This window comes from Gavia stellata, chromosome 1 (genome assembly GCF_030936135.1).
Source record: "Gavia stellata isolate bGavSte3 chromosome 1, bGavSte3.hap2, whole genome shotgun sequence".
Taxonomy (NCBI): domain Eukaryota; kingdom Metazoa; phylum Chordata; class Aves; order Gaviiformes; family Gaviidae; genus Gavia; species Gavia stellata.
This window is the reverse complement of record NC_082594.1, coordinates 97,332,384-97,352,379: the sequence shown is the minus strand read 5'-3', so window position 1 is coordinate 97,352,379 and position 19,996 is coordinate 97,332,384. Positions and strand designations below refer to the sequence as shown.

At 43.3% G+C, this 19,996-nt stretch overlaps 1 protein-coding gene across 1 annotated transcript in view; it reads left to right on the top strand.

The window, feature by feature from the left end:
* Positions 1 to 8,769: 8,769 nt before the first annotated feature.
* The window catches only part of PDXK (pyridoxal kinase), a 43,326-nt gene continuing 32,099 nt past the window's right edge, over positions 8,770 to 19,996 (top strand). Inside the window, exon 1 of the mRNA XM_059836381.1 lies at positions 8,770 to 8,862. Coding sequence (XP_059692364.1) covers positions 8,770 to 8,862 — 93 coding nt within the window. The remainder of the gene's footprint in view (positions 8,863 to 19,996) is intronic.

Genomic DNA, 19,996 nt, shown 5'->3' with positions numbered 1-19,996 from the left:
AAAATTGTTTTGTAACCACTGAAGGAAAAGAACAAAATGAAATTACCATTGCCCAGGTAACAGGACTAGAAATAGATGCAGTATTAGTCAGCTTAGCATGTACTCCCTGCAGCTTGAACTGAAATGCAAATCTGTTCTGTTTTGAGCACAGCAGTGGCCTGGCTTCCCACTCCTTTGTGTGCACATTTCCCCAGGGAATAAGCTGTGTAGCGACATAGCTTCGCCAAGCCTATATCGCTGAGCTGTGGGAGCTGAAGCAAGTGACTCATGACTGCAAGACGACAGCATGTGATGCAAGACACGCACAGGACAAACTGCTGAGAGATGCAGTTCATGACTGAGAGCTTTATTCCCACTGCCAGGAAAGGCCTTGTTCTTTTCCAGCTGTGACCATGTCTTATAAAACAAATATACATAGTGTGGCATTTCTGATCCAAAATTGGTATCAAACAATTTTCAAGGTTAAAAATTAAAAACTAGGTACAGAAGTGTCGGTGAAATCAAAATATTAAAAGCAATGAAATAACACCAATTTCTTCCCTCTTTTTCCCCAAGTGCCTTAAAAATGAAGCAAAAGCAAAATGAAAACATTTGTATGCATTTCTCTAAAGCTGTTATCATGACCATATGCCACGTTGTGCTGTATTGCACCGTAACTGCTTGCATCTCATACCTCTTTGCTTTCCAGAGCAGGGTTTCGGTCTGCTGCTGGAAATACATGGGTTGGCAAAGAGGTACGTGCACTTACTCTGCTACCTCTTTAATGCTGGTGAATGTTATTCAAGGACAAAAAGGGGTAACTGGGATTAAACTCCTGATAATAATGAGTTACTTTTCCCCAATATTAGGTAGTAGATGCTAAGCGCAATAGGATTGGATCCTGAGGGCGTAAGCATGAGCATTCAGGACAAAACTGCAAGCTGATCCTAAGCGCTGTGGCTCCCTTAGCCAAGCAAAGGAGGCCTTCTGCTTCCTTTTCATTAGCTTCAACCATTTTATTAAATGAACACTGGAACCAAAACGTGCAGACAACAGCACCAACCAAAATATTTGTGTACAATTACTGGGGATTGTACCAATAGGGGTGTTTCTGCTTAGAATTTCACAGCAGAGGCGTCTTGCATTGTTTTAAAAAGAGGAATATTTTTAGGTTTCTGAAGGAGATGAGGATCCAGAATGCCATGCTATACAATGCTGTTCAACTGTGACAACTTGTGACAGTGATACAGCATTTTAAAAAGAACTTTGTTATCACTGGCCTGTCTCTCAACTTGACACCTGGCCCCTTGTGTGTTTTTGATAGGAGCAGTTCCATTTATGTCAATAAAACAATTGACGTGAGGATTGCAAGATTGGGCCTGACATTTGGAGGCTGATCCATTGCATGATCTCCTCCTTGAGGCCCCATTTTGCAAAAATGCTCAGAATATATGGATCTTCAGCAAGTCAATGATAGAGAACAGGTTTGAGTCAGAGGTGTAAGAGAATGGATAGCCCAGTGTTACTCTTCTGATTGTGTAATGTCTTAATATATGAAATGACTTTTTTTTTCTAAATCGCTACAAAGCCAGGCTACTCTGGGGTATGGGAAAGATTGTATAGGTCCTTGTTCTGCAAGTTTCAAAGGCCATAAGAGAAGGGAGCACTCAGGAGTTTGCATGATTGGATCTGGAGTACAGAGTTAGACATACCACTTTCATTATTTACTGCCTGTTATGAGGACTGTTTCTCTCAATTCTGTTTAAAAAAGTTGGGGCATCTATGAGTACCATTCTCTGCATTGTAATTGCTAGCGAAGTCAATGTGGATTTAAGTCCAACAATTTTTCTGTAGGCTGTTTTTTCACCAAAGCTGACAGCGTGTCAACCTTGCTAGTTTGCAGTTCTATTTCATGCTAGGTTTTGGAGAAATAGCACTGATGGGTGCTCTTTTTGTACTAGAGACAGCAGCCCCACCTGCCTGTCAAAGGGTCTAGAATGGCCTTTTTAATTCCCCCATGCAGAGCAGCTTTAATGGCAAGATCAGTTTTCAATAATCTGCTTTCTTTTGCTGAGAAAACGGCTCCTTCTCTGCCATCATTGGCAATTCCTGACACAGTTAATCATTTTAATACAGGCCAAGTGAAAATTTTGTCTGAAACAAGAATAACGCTCCCCTCCTACATCAAATGCTGCTAATACTTTATTATTACTATTGCAATCATAAATTGGTACTTTACAATCTGTCTTGGCAAACATTCAACTGATCAGAAAAAATCAGTATCTTAACTACAGATGGTCTTCTGACTGGGGAGTGTACAATTATTACTCTGTGCTGGTCCAATTCTGCCACCTTGAAGACTTGTTAAGAAAAGGAAAGGCTATTGATACGACTTCTACATAACCTTGACCTTTTATTTTCTGTCAATGCCTATGATGATTTAGAGAATCCACATACAATTTACAAAATCTGATTTAAGACCCTTTCTCTATGCATCTTTTATCAAGCTGAGTGTGTCGTATTCTTGACAGCCCCTTATCTTTTCTGTTGTGCTTATGTAGAAAATCTGGACTTCAGGAGACCTTGGTAGTTAACATAGTCTGCCTCCCTGTTCCAATTCAAACTTAAATATAGCTATCAATAGTTTTAAAAACATTTCTTCCACTAGTTATGAAAAACAAACAAACTGAAAAAACTCATCAATCTTCCAAGGCAATCTCTTCCTGTGCTTTTCATAATCCTTTGCATAATGGAGGTAAGCCCTCCATTATGGACATCAGTTTATTCCCTTCTGCTCCTTCATAGCTCTATGTTATATGTATTTGTAGGCTGTTACTAGAGTTGAGCTTTTATTAAGCTAAAGAAACCATTTCCTCCAAGGCTGTGTGTCCTGAGCCTTGGATCCTTCTTACGGCCTCTCACATTGTTCTTTCATGAAATGTCGTTCCAAAAACTTGGCAGTACTCCTTTAGAGACCCTACCAGTGCTGAATATGCTGCAAGGATTGCTTCATATGTCTTGCAGACTATATTGTTGTTCATGCGGTCCAAAAGGTGATTACCTTTATTGCAATATTGTGACATTGTTGACCCATGTTAAGCTTGTTATTCACTGTAATCTCACGATTTCTTCATGCATAGCAAGGTGGAATTCCAAAGGGTGACAACACAGATCTAGGAAGGCAGCAGCCTGTGCAACAAATGGCCCATAAACATGTTTGTCTTGTCTACCCAGGAGCAAAGAAGGTAGGTAAAGATGTGTATCTTCCTGGATTGCTGGCTGGCCAACTGTCTGTGTATTATTGCCTCAGGTCTGCCACGGGCTGTATTGCTTTTTGGTGCACTGACAGGCTGAGCAGAGGAGTGGGGAGATGTGAGAAGGGTTTAGGGGAGTTGTAGAAGGAGAGCATACAAGGAACAAGGAACGTTTGTGGAAGAAACATTGCCAGTTGTGGTCTTTCTGACTATCCTCTCTCTTGGTCAAATTATGATAATCTTCTACTCAACATTCATGATTTCCAGAAAATACTCTGCTCTGACCAAGCAGAAGTGGTTTGAGAGGTCAGGTTACCTTAAAAAATAAACCATAAAACTCCATGCATAGACCAGTGACAAGGTCAGGAGCTTGAGAAGGTATCATCCCAGTAGTACTACAGCAGCAGCTGTAGTAGGAAGCCTAGGACAGCTTCTCTATTGCCTACTTTTCATCTAACCTGCCCTGCCTTTTTCTTTTTTTTCCTAATGAAGCCCTCTGTCACACATTGAATGGTTATTTGCTCTTTGAGTAGTCCTAGGAACCCCTAGATTTGGAGGGGAGTTAATTTTTTTCAAACAGAATAGCATTGAGAAAGATAGCATAGCAGAATGCATGATGACTATGGAGTTGAAGTCTAGCTTCACTTTTTTCTGAGACACACACTCTTTTTTATGAGGAAGGGGCCTGACTTCTTAAAGAATAAATAGGGCAAAGTCTGTAAAAAAACACTGCTCAGAAACTGGGTGCTCATATTTAGATGAGCTGCTTTCTGGAAGGGAAGGAGAATTGCTTTCTGGCCTTTGTTTTCCTTGTGGCAACTTTTTTAGTGTATAAACATATAGGTTTCCCCCATATTTTGCAAAATGTTGGGTCTTGATACTGTTGAGTCACTCCCTTGCTTACTTTTGGTTGTATATGCAGGTTCTACTCCTTAAGCCATGAAAAAGGCTTCAATTTTTACAGCTTAGAGTATAAAGGGAGGCTTCAGATGTTCCTCTGGGGTAAGCACAAAGATTGCTAGGAGTACTTGCCTTTGTTGGACCTTTCAGAATATTAGGAAAAAGGTAGCCATCCTGCATAGAATGGGTTTCTCCACTTGCTTGGAGAGACAGCATGTGTCCCCCCGTAACAAATACTCTTTTACTCTCAGCAGCTGCAGAGGAAGGCAGAGCTCTGCATTTGCACCCTCCCTGCCTTCCTACAAAGGGCCTCAGCATTATTGCTCTCGCAGACCTTATCGCTCTCTATAACTACCTGAAAGGAGGTTGTAGTGAGATGGGTGTCGATCTCTTCTCCCAAGTAACAAGCGATAGGATGAAAAGAAATGGCCTCAAGTTGTGCCAGGGGAGGTTTAGATTGGATATTAGGAAAAACTTCGTCACTGAAAGGGTTGTCAAGCATTGGAACAGACTGCTTAGGGAAGTGGTTGAGTCACCATCCCTGGAGGTATTTAAAAGACATGTAGATGTGGCGCTTAGGTAGATGGTTTAATGGTGGACTTGGCAGTGTTAGGGTAACGGTTGGACTTGATGATCTTAAAGGCCTTTTCCAACAGAAATGATTCTATGACTGCTACCCATGCTGTAGTTTCCTCGCTCAGGTGTACAAGCAATCTGGTATCAGCTGTGCTCTGCAGTGTGAGACTTCTTTGAGCCTATTCCTTACGTTGTCTATGGGGTCTACTAGGTGCAGGACTAGCGGCTGTACAAAACCTAAGGGCAGGCATTAATAAACGTATGAGGTGTGCTTTCCTTCTTGGGGGAGGAACTTGCTCCAGTGAGAATGTCAGACATGCTTGGTCAGTTCTCAGAAAGAACAGCTGTAAATGCCAGAACACTTCCTGGCACCTTCTTTGGACTGTATATCATTATGAGGAAGGGAAAGATACAGTTGGAGTAAGCACTACAGAGACAAACCATTAATGTCACTGCACAACTGTCTTAACAGAGGCTCAGCCTCACCTGACAATGCTGTGGAACCCACAAGATAGATCTTCTTGAGTCATCCCCGAAAGGAGCATATGCCAGTATGTATGTATCATATGCTTACAAGGTCAAAGTGGAGCATTAAGCCCTATTGCTGGGCAAGGGAGGAAAAGCAGGAAAAAGGACAACATCTGTATTCCAACAATTGCCCTCCAAGCTAGAGGAAGGTTAAAGAAACTTTATTCTTCAGTGTATCAAGATACATGGAAAAACACAGGATAATAGTGCTTCAGCATTTGTGGCATCATGTTTGTGGAGGCTTTAGGAGCAGCAAAATGGAGGTACGGATGCCTTCTGTTCCAAATAATAGGTAGTAGCCATTCCCTTGAAAAGCAAAGGACACATGCAGCAATTGCTATTAAATGACAAACAGTGGTTGGACTTCAGGCTGAATGAACAATTTGTAAGTAGGTTTCATGTTAACTGCTTGCAGTGTGTATCTTGTACAGGTATGTATTACAGAAGAGGCTGTGTCCTTTGGATGTGCATGACGGGAGCGGCACCTGGATGTGGCATATGGCTTACTGCATGTATATGTTTTTCTTTATAGTGTGTGCAGTCTGTATTTGTTTCATTATGACGAGTGTCAAACATAAACAGGGCTGGAAACTTCTCTACAGTTGCCTAGCCTTTTACATGTGAGGCCTTACTTTTAGTTGTTTATAAATTTGCCAACGCTTGAGTGTTTTCAGACAAATTTTCTGTCTCAGGTTCATTTTGGGGTAAGAGAAGCAGAGAGGACAGAGGGAAAGAATATAAGCTAGAACAATTGAGTCATGTCTGGAAATCAGTCTTGCAGAAGATACAGAATATCCCCCCCCCGTATTTTTGGCAACCTTTCTTTTAAAAGATGATATCTTATGCTTTGGAGCCCTGGATTTCTTATTTGGGGGAAAACGATGCTTTCATGACAAGAATGTGCATTTCGCTCAACTTATGAAAAGCAACCCCAAATGTAACCCGGTTCCATTAGCTTTTGTGGGGGGGAAAAAAAGTCATGGTCTATGCTCTGTTAAGATTTGCTAGTGCTTTAAATTCTTCAAAGTTTTGTCTTCTTTAAAGTAGATTTGACCTGCAGCTGCCAGTCTGGACTCTTAAGTATCCTGTCTGGTCTCAGCACTGCAAACAGAAGCAGGGAGCCTTGCCTTTTCCTCCCTTGTGAGTTCAGAAAACGTTGACCTCAATCAGGTTGCCGGATTTGGACCAGAGCAAGACATGTGCTGGTGGGAAGAGTGCAAGTGGGAATGGGTCAAGAAGTTTGAAGCGGGAGAGGAAGGTGAGACAAAATGACACTAGGTTAAGAGTGATCACTGAAAACTGAGACTAGATAGTCAAGGACATGGACTTGAGAAATATGGAAAGAGAAAGAAAGGACGATGGAGTTGCTGGGGATAGATGGTAGAGTTATTGGGGGTGGGGGGTAGAATAGCTCAAGTCAGAGGAAAAACAAGAGGGAAGACTGGCACAAAAAGTGAGATGCGAGGGAAGAAAACACAAAAGAGGTAAGAGACCTGGCAAGCAGCTTTGGCTCTAACGATACTAAGATAGTGAGAGGAGGAAAATTAGGACTTGGGATCCTGCAGGTTGAGGGATGTGGTGAATGACTGAGTGGAGGAAAGCAGGCAAGGAGCCCGAAGGTGGAGAATGCAGATGGGTGACCAGAAACTGAGGAACATCACATCCCAATATACACCTCTGTCTCTAATTCTTCTGGCTTACCCTGCCCTCCAGACCTGTATCCCCTCAAGAGAACCTCCTTGCGTGAAATGCTGTTTTGTAACGTTTTCCCAGACTGCTGGATCCAGAGCATACATGGTGCAGATCATTCCCAACATTCATTGTTCTGACCCTATCTATACTCCATGGAGATGCACCAATTTCTACAACTCAAGAAAATACCTACATTTACAGGTGATGGAGAAACTGTTAGTGGTAAGGCCAGCCTAGAACAAGCCCTAAGTTTTGCGACTGGAGTGACAACAGAAAAGAGAACAGCATGTTCCCTCATTTTCCAACAGATTACTGATGATGAGGAAAATATGCTTTCATGTTGCTGAGAAATAATCACGCTATTTCAAGAGTCGATTTAAATCTATCCACTAAGAAGAACAAGAGGCATTGGGCATGATTTCTTTTAGTGAAAGGATCTTTGACTGAACCTGTGACGGCCAATAGTGACAAATGGCCAGAGGAAATTTCCAAACCCATTCGGAAGTCCTATCTCAGCAGAGTCTTGATGTATTGTAGCACTTGCCAGCCAACACATCTTCTTTTACTCTTTGGCAGCCCTCCAAAGGGTCTTTTTTCTGTGTCAAAAACTCGCTTCAAAACCGGACTGTGAGGGTGGTGCTCTGTCAGGGTGCCTGCAGCGCGGGCCGGCGTGCCACCGCAGGGCATTGCGTCGGGCTGCCTGTGGTATCCATGGCTTTGCGGGGCTTTCTGGATACTCGAGGAAGGGAAGCTCTAGCAGCGTTGGGATGTGTGCGCTGCCCTTGGCTTCCCAGTACACGGAGAGGCAGGTGTGTCTAGCACCGTGGCGCTGGGGAGTGTGGACAGCAAATGGCGGTTGGTGCACAGGATGGGTGGCACGGGAGGGTTGGGAGGCGGACGCTGTGTGTACGGGCCAACGTTTGGACATACCTATGGGCACTGGAAGTGTGCTTGAGGTATCAGGTGCCGTGGTGCTGTGTCGTGAGGGCAGGAGGGAAGCGACGGTGGCAGCCCGGGTGACATGTGAGACCGGGCGAAGGGGGGGACCATGTGTGCGGGCCGTGGGTACCAGGTGTTTGGAAGGGGCGCGGGGCCTGGCACGTGGGAGCGCCAGCACATGCAAAGCAGCAGTGGTTGCAGCGGTACCGGCGGCCCTGTGCTGAGGAGGGGCGGGCGACACTGGGGCACTGCCTCTGTGGGTGTCAGCGAGCGCCTCAGCGCAGGGCTGGGCGGGCGCAGCAGTACCGGGGGTGGGGGGGAGCACAGCTTTCCCTCTGCGGAGGGTGGGCGAGGGGAGGCGGCGCCCTGCTCGCCAGAGGGCTGAGGCGGCGGCCCGGCCGGCCGAGGGCAGGAGGGCTTAGCCATGCCGGCGCGGGCGGTGGGGTCGCTGCCCCTGCGGGACGGCGCCTGTGGCACCAACGCCGCCCGCCGCGCCGCCGACTGCGGGAGCGGCGGCCGTTAAGGCGCGTGCCGGCGCGTGCCGCGTGACGGCGGGGGGGCGGAAGCTGCGGTGGGACCTGCAGTGAGAGCGCCGGGGGCGGGGACGGGGTGGGGGGAGCGTTAGGCGCCACCGGTGGCCGCCGCGCCCCCTCGCGCCGCCCCGCCGCGGCGGCTGCCTCCACCGAGCAGCGAGGCCGGAGGCAGGCGTTAGGTGTCCGCGCTGAACGCCTGACGGCCTCGGCGCGGCTGCGGGTCCGCGCGCTCCCCGCCTCCCGCCCGTTGGGGGGCGGGGGGTGTGTGACAGGAGGGGAGGGCGAGCGCGTGACGCGCTCCGCGCTCCGCCCCCCGCTCCTGCTACCGGCGCCGCCACCTCGGCCCGGCGCGGGCGGGCGGCGCAGCCATGGAGCCGGAGCGCGAGTGCCGGGTGCTCTCCATCCAGAGCCACGTCGTCCGCGGCTACGTGGGCAACAAGGCGGCCACCTTCCCCCTGCAGGTGAGCGGGCGCGGACGGGCCCTCCGCCGCCGCCCGCCGCGCCGCTGTTCCTCTGCGGGGCGGCGAGGGGAGCCGGGCAGGTGGCGTGACGGCAGGGCTGCCCGGCGGGCTCCGGCGCCCGGGCGGGCGCCTCATGGCAAGCGGGGGTAAGGTCAGGGGACGGCCGAGAGCAGCCCGCCCGGGCGCCCTCCCCGCCCTCTCAAGTGCCAGAGCGCGGGGCTGGGGCGGGGGCAGCCGGGGGCAGTGACCGTCCCGGGTCCCCGCGCACCCCGGCGGAGCCGGGCCCGGTGCGGCTGCGCCTCCCGCCGGCCCCGCGCCGCACAGCCCGGCCCGCGGCTGCCGCTGGCATCATGTCTTCTCCCTGCTGGCTCGAGGCTGTGGTACGGCGAGCGGGCTTAAAAGGGTGGGGGGTGAGGGGAGTGCTTCTGGTGGGTCTGCTCGGCTTCACACTGCGGCGCTCTGCGGGTGCCTGTGCCTGTCGCCGAGGCATGTGCTCCGGCATCGGCCGGGCGCTCCTGCTGTTAACAGGAGTCCGCGGTTTGGCTTTGGGTGTCCCGCACTGGGGACGGGGAGCTGGGCTTGGTGGGCCGGTGGCCTTGTGCGGCTACAGAGCTAAGCCCCTCTAGTCCTCGTGGGTGGTGGAGCTGGGTAAACCCCCACCCCTGGGTTTCTGAGGACCTAGGGAAGCTGTAGTAGAGTATAAAGACCTCTTAAGGACTGTACAAGGCTGGGCCAGAGAAACCAGCTTATGTGGCCCGGGGCTTGAGGATGTAATTGGATCTTGGCTGTCATGTGCTGACTTCAGAGTTGCTTGCTAAGGTCTAGCTGACAGTGGGAAAACATTGGTGTGCTTTGGGGCGAGCCTTTGTATGTCTCACTGTTCTCCCTTGTGAAGTGTCTGTATCGCAAGGGGCTAATTTGGGGCCTTACCATCAAGAGGTCTTTGTTCCTTGACACACATGTGGCTGTACGAAGCTTGCTGTTGAAGAATCTCATTGTCAGAACACAGTGTGTTGTGACATTGATTATCTTGGTACATGCTTGACAGATGATGGTGTATCTCACTTGACTAGACACGAGAGATGGTATACTCTGATCAATGATGCACTTGAGACCAGGCCTGCAACAAGCTAACATCACACCCCCTTATCACCATCCAATTATAATGTAACCAAGTCTCTTGAAAATCAGTATATGGTGAAGGATGATGTACATATGAAATCATTTATTGTGGAAAAATCTGTGTTATGTGGAGACCCATGCCTGAAAGGCTGTCATGATCTGCAGGCCAGCTGCCCCTTCTTTCCTAACAGAATGATCTCTAAATTATGCTTCCCCCCCAGCTATTTTTGTGGTAGCAGAAGGGCACACAGTAGTACTTAGTTGTCTGTTGAGGTATTAATAAAGGCAGATGATTCTCATTCTTACATTAGTCCTCAGTGATTCCCTCCTGCAAAAGAAACGGTAAGTCTACATTTTTAGCTCCTTCTTAATTGTAAAAAAGATGGGAAAACAACTTTGGTCAATTGGTAATTTCTTTGACATTTAAGGATAGTCTTGAACTGCATTGTTCAAAGCCAAGGGTATAATTTGCTTTCATATGCTGAGACCAAAACCATTATCAACCTATCTTTAATGATTGTCTGCTGCCCTAGCAAAAAAGTTTAAGCCTTTTTTTTTTTCTTTCTTTCTTTTATTGAACAGTGTAGTCAAATGGATTAAGTATTGTACGGAAAGAGAGATAGATAAAGAGCATCTCTTATTTAAGATGACTGCTTGTTCTGTTTTTCAAAACCTACTTTTATTGTGCTAATTATATGCGTCAGAAGAATGATGAATCAATCAAAAGTCTTTACAGAATAACAGTAAGAAATGTTCCTACTGGCTAGCCCTTATTTTTGTTACAGATCAAAGGCTGAAAAAGCCTAACCCTTAAACAAAAAATAAATACAAAAACAAAAGAATGTATTTTCTCTGTGTAATATCCAAAGATTGTCCTAAATTACATATCTGAAACAAGAATTGTGGCTCTAGATTCATACTTCAAAGGAAGCTTGCGGAAGCATGGTTTTCTTCCTTGCCTCTGTTTTTGTTCTTGTAAGGAAGGTAAACAGGGGACAGATGATTTTTAAAAAAACCGTAAACAATTCCTGACCCCTCTGGGAAGTCTTATTCATAGCTATGTAAACAGCATTTTCTTGTTATGTGGATGTCAGTATATGTAGTTGCCGAAGTCTGGTGAGTATCACGTGCAAGTTGAGGCCCTGCAACAGACTTGTAATCCAAAAGGTCCTAACAAGGTTATTCCTGGCAGTCTGGATTTCTAGGAAAAGGCTTTACCGGAACTTTCCAGAAGTGCTTTTCCAGGTTAACCCACCTATGAGGAAAGGATAGCTCTGGGCCCTCTAGGAGCTCAGACGTACTGTGAGAACTTCGAAATTCTGAGAAGACTGTAGGAGATGGACTTTCGACCTGTATGGCAAGTTGGAAGGGGAGTAGGACAGGTCTGAGAGAGGACAAGAAAGTGGGAAACTACTTGAAACTAAATAAAATAAAATAGGAGTGGTGGTGGTTGTCATTCTTTCAGCTCTTGACATTGCTTGAAGACAGACTGGACTGAGGCAAAGAACTGGGAAAAATATTGGGATTTCCCTTAACAGCAGTAGTTCATGTTTGTGTGGCGCTGAGAACTAAGAGATCCCAAATTTCTTTACAAACTTTTTACAGAAATCTTTTCAACTACTAATGCAAAATAATAAATTTGAAAAATTAGAGTAATTTCAGCCTGCCTAAAAAGTGCAGCTAGGACTAATGTGCTGTGGACTCTAAATTCTAAGACTGGACAGTCTCTGTTAAACAGAGAGCGGGACTGACTGAACGGTCATCACCTGAGGTCGAGTCCTGAGGGATGTTCCCACAGGTTGATTGTATATTACAGTTGAAAAGCTGAAAAAAGCATTTTAAGATGCATTAAAGTTTATTTTGCAGTGTGTGTATGGGGCCAGTTGATCAGTTGCCATTTTAAACTTTTTAAAAAGGAGGTGATAAATATTTACAATGATTATTACTAGAATTTGCTAACTTTTTCATGGTACATTGTGAAAATTAGAATTATGCAGATGCATAGACTGATATTTGACATAGTACGTGGAATGTGTGCTGTAGTGAAGAAATAGTAGCTTTTTCCCGGACATATATGTAATCTTTTGATCTAACACAACACAGCAAAGTAGAAAGATTAAGGAGGATCCAATTTGGTATCTACAAGCACATGCAAATATTTGACTTAAGAGCAAGCAAAACTGCCTTACCCTGATTCACCCACTTTCTTTGAAAAAAAAAATTGAGTCATCAAGAAATTGCAAATCTTATTAAAGATCTGGAAAACCTTGCCTAAAGGTGGATTTGCACTGTTCTTGTGGAGAATACTGTGTACTCAGAGACTCAGTAGCAAGTGTTTACTTGCTTAAGGCATTTTTTTTCATTAGGAAATGGCCTTATGTTCTATCTTTAGGCCTTAGGTTTTTTGATTGTTTGAATTCTTGCAGTTACTATGTCTTATTTCTGCTCCTAATGAAACAGTAGAGAGAATATTTTTTCCTGTATGAATAAAAAAGGACAGACAACAGAGTCAATATTGATCAGATTTCTGAAAAAAGTGAGCTTCAAGTTAAAGTTAATTTATATATTAAAATGTACTGAAATAAATTAAAAAATCAAAGTATAATTTGAAATAATAAAATGAATCTTTAATTGTATGTGTAAGGATGGTATGAAGCTACACCTGAGAAAAATAGGTGACATACAAAGCTACAGATACTTCTCTAAAATCTTCCTTTTAGTAATGTGTTGTCTCTTACTTTTAATTTTTTCTATTTATAACCAAAATGATGGTCACCTTTCCTTGAAGAGCATATTTAGTCATTTTAAATAAGGGATACACCATTATCCATGGCTGACTGAACCATGCCAGGCAGATATTTTTAGCTTCTTCAGGCTGAAAAGATGCAAGTGGAAGTTCCACTTCAGTTGCTTGTGTGGTGTGGAAAACAGGTTTGAGTTGGTGAAGCAAGGTTAATGTGAGGAGTTGGACATTAGTCCTGGTACATAAAATGTCCATTCTTCTGAAATTACTATGTGTGATAGAGTATGCAGCTGTATAGTAATCTACAGAGGAAAAAAAAATTGATGAGGATAAAATTTGAAACATGCCAGGCAGAACCATGTTGATAGATAATACGTGCCCCAACAGAAGCCAGACTAGTTCATCATCTCGTGGCTTGGCAGCCGTGGCGTAACTTGCCATAGCAAAAAAGTATTACGGAACTGAAATTTGGCTATGCTGAGCTACCTGAATTTTTTCAAGCCTTTGTTCAGGACTTGTATTTGTTGATGCTAATTCATCTGTGACACTTCTGAGCTCCAGTTCCCTTAACATCTGGAACAATTATCCATAGAGCAGGAGAGAGAACTGTGATACCAAAACCTCCTACATGGTTCATTTAAAAAAAAAAACAAACCACAAACCCAAACCTCACTTCACCTTCTGTCATGCTATGTAAATTTTAAGCATATGGACTAGTTTGGGCTGAGTAGAAATCCTTCCATGGTGATTTAACTTTGCTCTCTTGGGAATGCAAAACACCTCTTGCTAGAGGGATGTGTGGGATTGAAGGATGTGTGGGATTGAGGAGGTGCTAGAGCATATACTGAAAAATGGTAAGAGTCTCCCTTGTGACAAAGCAAAAGCTGGAGAGCCACTTTCTAATCTGTAGATGCAGTTGTTTCTGAAAACAGAAGTAAATGGTTTTCCTGACCAGCAAACCCTTTCCAGTCTGATCACAACTGTTCCCCTTCTCCCCACTGTGGGGTCCAGTCATGTTTTACCTCTCAGAAGAGGATCTGTGTGGTCATGTCAAGCAAGGATGACACAGCTATCAATGACATTAATAAGTTGAAGGGAGGAATCCATGGCAGTCTTCAAGAATAGCATTCAGTAGGTCATCGCACTTGAAACCGCCAAAGAAGTGAAGTGCTGGTCTGTCCCACAATATTAGAATAAGGCAACATTTTTTCTCTTACTTAACTTGGCAGATTGCTAGCTAGTAAAGCCAAGTATCTTTTCTTTCATACTCCCCTTAATAGTTCTCTATTTATTTATTGTTAACACTAAATTATTTGTTTTCTTCCTGAATTTTACTGTGTTTGTTCATAGCTCCTCTACACAGTAATTCTGTCCCCATCTTCTGGAAGAGGAAAGAAAAAGAAAATAAGTTACAACAGAAAAAAATGTTGGCTAAATTCTCAAAATCTGATACTGTTTTTGTAGAATTATACACCAGACTCTATAGTGATATGTAATCTAATCAATTAAAATATATATCTATTTTTTATAAATCTGTGTATCTTCATGTATTTTGCAGCATTTGTTTTGGGTGATGAGTACTACTGAAAAAGTTTAGTCTGAAAGAAAACTCTTTTTTCCATCCATCCAGCTCTTTACTGTGGTTACTCTCACTTTTCTGGCAGAATACAGTCCCTGTCTCATAGGGGTGGGCACCACGTTACCTGTGGAAACCATCAGACGCTCTGAGCAGCTAACAGAAATGGAAAAAAATGTTTAAAAAATGGTTAAAACTGAGGCCAGCACGGATAGTGTTTCCTGCAGCACATTAATTATTTGTTGTTGCTGTTTGTGGACCAGCACAAGCTACAACCTGTGTCACAGCTGACTCCTTTTGTACTCAAATATTGCTGGTAGCTTTATATTGGGGATGGTTGTTTCTGTTCTTACTGTAGTTAGTGGAAGTAACATTGTGCCTCTGCTTGTTTATACAACAACCAAACAACTATGTGGCAACTTAGTGTTTACATTTGAGAGATTTTATATTGTCAGCTATCTTCTAGGGTATAGTTTCATGATCTGGTGGCTTCAGTAGCAAAGCCAGCTTGAGAAATTGTTGATCTTCATTTACCACCTCCAGCTGGTTCTTCCACCTGCACTATTTTGCTGTCTACTTCAACTCTTCAAGGAAAGTCATTTTGTGAGGCCGTGTGGTAAATTGCTCTGAGAAGCCATCCCGGTTATAAATAATTTGACAAAGAGGGAAAAAGAAGAAAATGTTTATTTATCTTTTGAGTAAATTTCCCCATCCAGTTCCCTACACAGCCCCACAGACAGCTCTTTTTGGCATAACTAAGGTGCCAGAGCAGGAGCAAGCCCCAGGCACCTGGCATCCGCTGAAGGAAACATTCCTCCAAGTGTGCTTTTATTTAAGACATCTGCTTGCTCTGAAGGAATTGGTGAGACTTTTAACTGTTCTGTAGAAGCTTCATTCTTTCCCTGTGGTGGCCTTGGTGTGATCTTTACATAACGTGGTACCTCTTTCAGGGAGTTGTTTCCTGTTCTGTTTTTACAAGCGTCTGTTATCTTGCAGTTTAACATGTAAAGCCTTGGTAGGAGAGTGGAATCCATTCACAGCCTACCTAAGAAGGCCAAATAAAGCATATGGGCTGGATAAAACAGGTATCTTTCTTGTAGGATAACTTCACCCTAGATGTACATAATGACTGGCGGTTAGAGAGCTAGCTATCCAAAATACGAACAGCAGGATTAAAAATAAAATAAAAATCAGAGGAAAAGAATGTGTTGTGGGATTCCACCCCACCATTTCATTCACTAAAATAAACAAGAGATTAAGTCCATGCCTGTTGGACCTATTGCTGCTGTGTATGTCTGCCTCTCCTCATCAATGTTTGTAAACTTCCTTGTGTAGGACTGTGCATGATTCTAGTTGGCAGGAGTTTGCAGTGATAAATATGGTGTTTTTGTCAAATTACATCCAAGTGTAGAAGGAAGCAGCATGAAGATGATGAATCTGAAATTTGCAGTCAACCTGCAGATTCTGTAACTCTTCAAAAGAGTATGTGAACTGCAACTTCTCCATTTGAAATTAGTATCTAAAGTCACTTTTACCTAACAGTAAACAGAATCTCAGGATGGGGGGGAGTGCCTTCTTGGGTGGAAGGCAATCAGACACCCACAGCACCACCTCATTCTCCTTTTTTTTATGTTTGTCCTTTAGTGGGAAGAATGAAGGTGGGAACAGAAGCTGTTCTTTCCTTGTCTTTCATTACCTTAGCCCTTACAAATCAGTGTCTCGCAGATCCATCACTTGATCCCACCCCGGATGGAAGGAATGACCTCCTGCCCATAGGAAGGTTAATAGAGCAGCTGTAGTACAAATCTTTTGACTCTGCAGTCAAGTCGATCCTGAACTGAACTGGTGTAATGCATGGAGTAATGGTGATGAGCATGTGTGTCTTGCAGGCACAAGAGGCTGTTTTTTGAGTAGCCCATGAAAAAATGCTGATGACATAGAACCGGGAATTTCTTAGTGCTGAACAAAACGGCTTAGGGGGAATTTTGATAAAAGCATGTATTTTTTGTCATCTTAGTATCTTGCACTGAATAGTTAGCAATGCATGTCAGTCAGTCAGGGTGGAAAATAAAACTGGGTGACCTGGTGGTATTTGCTCTGAAGTGTTCCTGTGTCTCCAAGGCTTATTTGGAGGAGCATCTTTAAGGCACTGTTATTATCCTTATCTTGAATTTGGCCTGGTTATGTTTCAGATATATACTTACATTGTGAGCCTTTTCAGAAAAATCGAGAAATAAACTATTTGAGAATGAATTCATTGCACTCTCAGGCTGTTCTAGTCTTTTCTGTTCAGATGGTCATGATGTTACAGCTAGATCAGCCCATCTGCAAATTCTCAGTAAGTAACAATTTTGCCAGAGCCCTTTGAAGAAATTGCAGTCTGTTCTGGCAGAAGAGAGAGGCATTTGTTTTCTGCTCCAGTCTGTAGTATGTCCTCTGTGGTGTCCAGTGCTGAAGTCAGCTTGTAAATCCTGAAAATTGGTACGCAGTTGATCAGAGGTGAAAAGGGAGTCAGGCCATTAGGCTACCTGAGGTGATCATTTTGTCTTGTTTTTGCTGATGTGGGGCTAGTTGTTGTTGGACCTGAGAACCTGTGGCCATAGAGCAACAATGAAGCATCAAATAAATGTGGCTGCAGCATATATAAAATATCCCAGACTCCTCCACGCCTAGCTTCCTCTCATGTTTGTTCTTTTGTAACTGGAAAGCTAAGTTGGGAAGGAAAGTAAACAGTTAAGAGATGCATGGAGTTTGACTTGAGAGTACAAGAAGTTCAGGTGAAAGGTGGGTTCATGTAGCGAAAGGCATGGTGGTTTGTAGTTTTTCAGGGATTTTTTTTTTTTAGTGTGAGGGTGAACAGTTCTAACCAGGTAGTTTGTGCGTATATTTGTGATTTTTTTTTTTTTTTTGTATATGTGTGTCTATTGTTTGTATAGTCTTCATATAGTGTATTTTGTAGTTTTTTTAAGAGTATAAAGTTCTCTCATTTTTAACAAGTAGAAGATACTATCCAAATACTATTCTTCTATATGTCTCTCTTTGTCACTGGTGAAATAACTTTTTTTTTTTCTCAAGGTCAACTGCTGTATTTTTTTATTGTCTGTTTTGTAATTGTCTATTTCTAACCTCAGAGTCTGAAGTGGCCTGTTTGGTACCTGACTCGGGATTAATGAATCACCAACAATATCTCCAGCATACCTGTTCCTAAGCTGGTTTATTTGCTCCTGTATTTCTATCCTGGCACAGTGTCTCCCATATCTTAATGATTTTTCTTTGCAGTGCTTTGTCAAATGCTGCACAAAAATACAGCTATATTATAAGTACAGAGTTCTCATTATCTACTTGGTATGGTTTATTAAAAAGCTCAGAAGGAGAAAAAAGAGATTGGGTTAGTCAATAGCAGTTTCTGTTCGGTTTATCAACCCACGCCAGCAATTATGCCTGCTTCACTAATTGCCAGGACATGCATTTTCTTTTTCCCAAGTTCCTTTTCTCAAACTGAATTTGTGTTTTAATTTTCTACACCCAGTACAATGTATGTTTTTTTGATTCAGTATCAAATGGAAGGAGATGCAATTAAGTGAAAGAGCTGGCACACAGTGAGAGATGCAAGCTGCAACTGGGAAATCCTTTCTCTTTCTCCCCCTCCAAATTAAGTTGATTACAGAAATTCAGCCTTTTTAAACATGTTTCTGTTCCATGTCCAGAGGAATACAGTGGAGCAATGATGTTCACTGGAACTACAGTGATGGCTGGGTAAGGTAAAGTTCCAAACTGCAGTACATAAACACCAGCACATACATGCAAATCACTTGTAATAAAACAGATACTTAGAGTGTTTCATGGCCGGATACAGAGACTTTCTTATTGGACAGTATTGCTGCCATTGCTTAGCAAAAAAACCGCCAAAAATTCAATTACCTTGTTTGGCAGGGTAATTTTAACTGTGGCATTAAAGTTAATTTTGTTAATGACTTTCAGTTAAGCTCATTTTTATTATATCTAAAAAACCTGGAAGGGATGGAAAGGTTTTAGTTTACGTGATATGGTGATTTTTGTAGACAAATACAGGTATTACTGGCTAATTCAGTTTGTGGATTGTACCCATGCTCTGCCAAAAGTCAGCAGTTTAGGGACTTACCACAAGATTTCTTGAAAATTCTTCATAAATTTTGTCTGTTTAAGTCTCTGTAACCCCCTCTACTTATGTATGTCCTTATGCTATAAAACTTTGTCCTTTGACTGATGCATCTGTCAGTGTTACATTGCTACAAGAGTAATTTTCCTGGTGATGTAGGGCCTACCATATGTATGTCCTGTCAATAGCAATAAAGCCAGCTGTGATATAAATTTGGATGAGGAGGGAGGTCCTCTGGAAGAAAATATGATCATCTACTGGGGCTCTTCAAGCCTTTGATTTGTTTTCTGTTGCTGTCATGTACTCTCAGGTAAAGGCCCTCTGAAGTTAATCAGTGTGCCTTGTGCAGTCCTGAGCAGGGCAACTGTTTTGCTTTCAGTATGTACATCGTGGTTCTGGTGGGCTACTGGTTAATACTTTTGAGGTGCTTTCCCCTTTCATGGGCCGCCAGATATGCTCTGTTAGTATACGTGTCTGCTTTTAGCTTCTTTTTTTGGCCCAGATCCATTTATTGAAGTGCCTTATGCCAACTCACCTTGTTGTTGAATTTCCTTATGTTAACGGTGGTGTGGAGGCAGAGAAGTAAGATTGTAATTAGGCAATTATTAAGTATGTTAATTAAAATTCATAGTCACAGTCAAGATGTTTGTATTGGGATAAACGTCATATGTTCTTAATAAAAAATTGTGTGTGTGTTTATTTGTATTTTGTGTGTATATATTAGAGATGTAGGATTTGCACTTAAATATTCATTTCTGTTTTTTTAAAACGCTGCTGTGTGCTTTAAATGTTATAAATCAAAGCACTTCCCCATTACTTGGAAAGCTTGACTGGCTCTTGAAACTGAGGACTTCGTTTTTTTCCTTTCTGTAGAGCCCCTAGTCTTGTCATGTGCTTCCATTAACTTTTGAAAATGAAACGCTACATTTTGTTTTGAGTATATTGGAAGGCTTCCATAAAAAGCCATTAATTTGTGAGGAAAAATAGAGGTTTTTTGAGTCTGTTGTAGTTATTGCAGCAGCAGGTGGCATGGTCTGTGTTCTGATAAAGTACAAGGCCGCATGCATTATACAGTACTGTACAGATCAAGGCAGCACACAGATAGAGTACATATAATGCAGTATAATTAATTCTGCACCGCATAAATTCCCTAAGCTCTTTTTTCGGCAGCTGGGGAATGACCAGTGTCTTGTTCCTAGCTGTCGTCTTACTGTGTGTGTGAGGAACCAGGACCTTGGCTTTTACATCTGATTTCAAGTGTTACTGGTTTAAGCACAATGCTTTGCAGAGTGATGGTGACCTGTCTTTGTCACCGTTTACTGATAATATGGTTTCACAGGAGCATAACAGTTGTCCAGTTCACAGGTCTCTATGAAGACTTATTTTTAATGCTCTAAGGAGGCAAATGTGCAGTATTCAAAACAGCATTTCTTTTTTACAACTTCTGTCACTGAAAACTGTAGTAGTGCTATGTTTAAGGTAGCAGGAGGATAGACCATATTCTCCAGATGCCTTCCTTCTACTTCTTTAAATGACAGCACAATGGTTAGAAAGG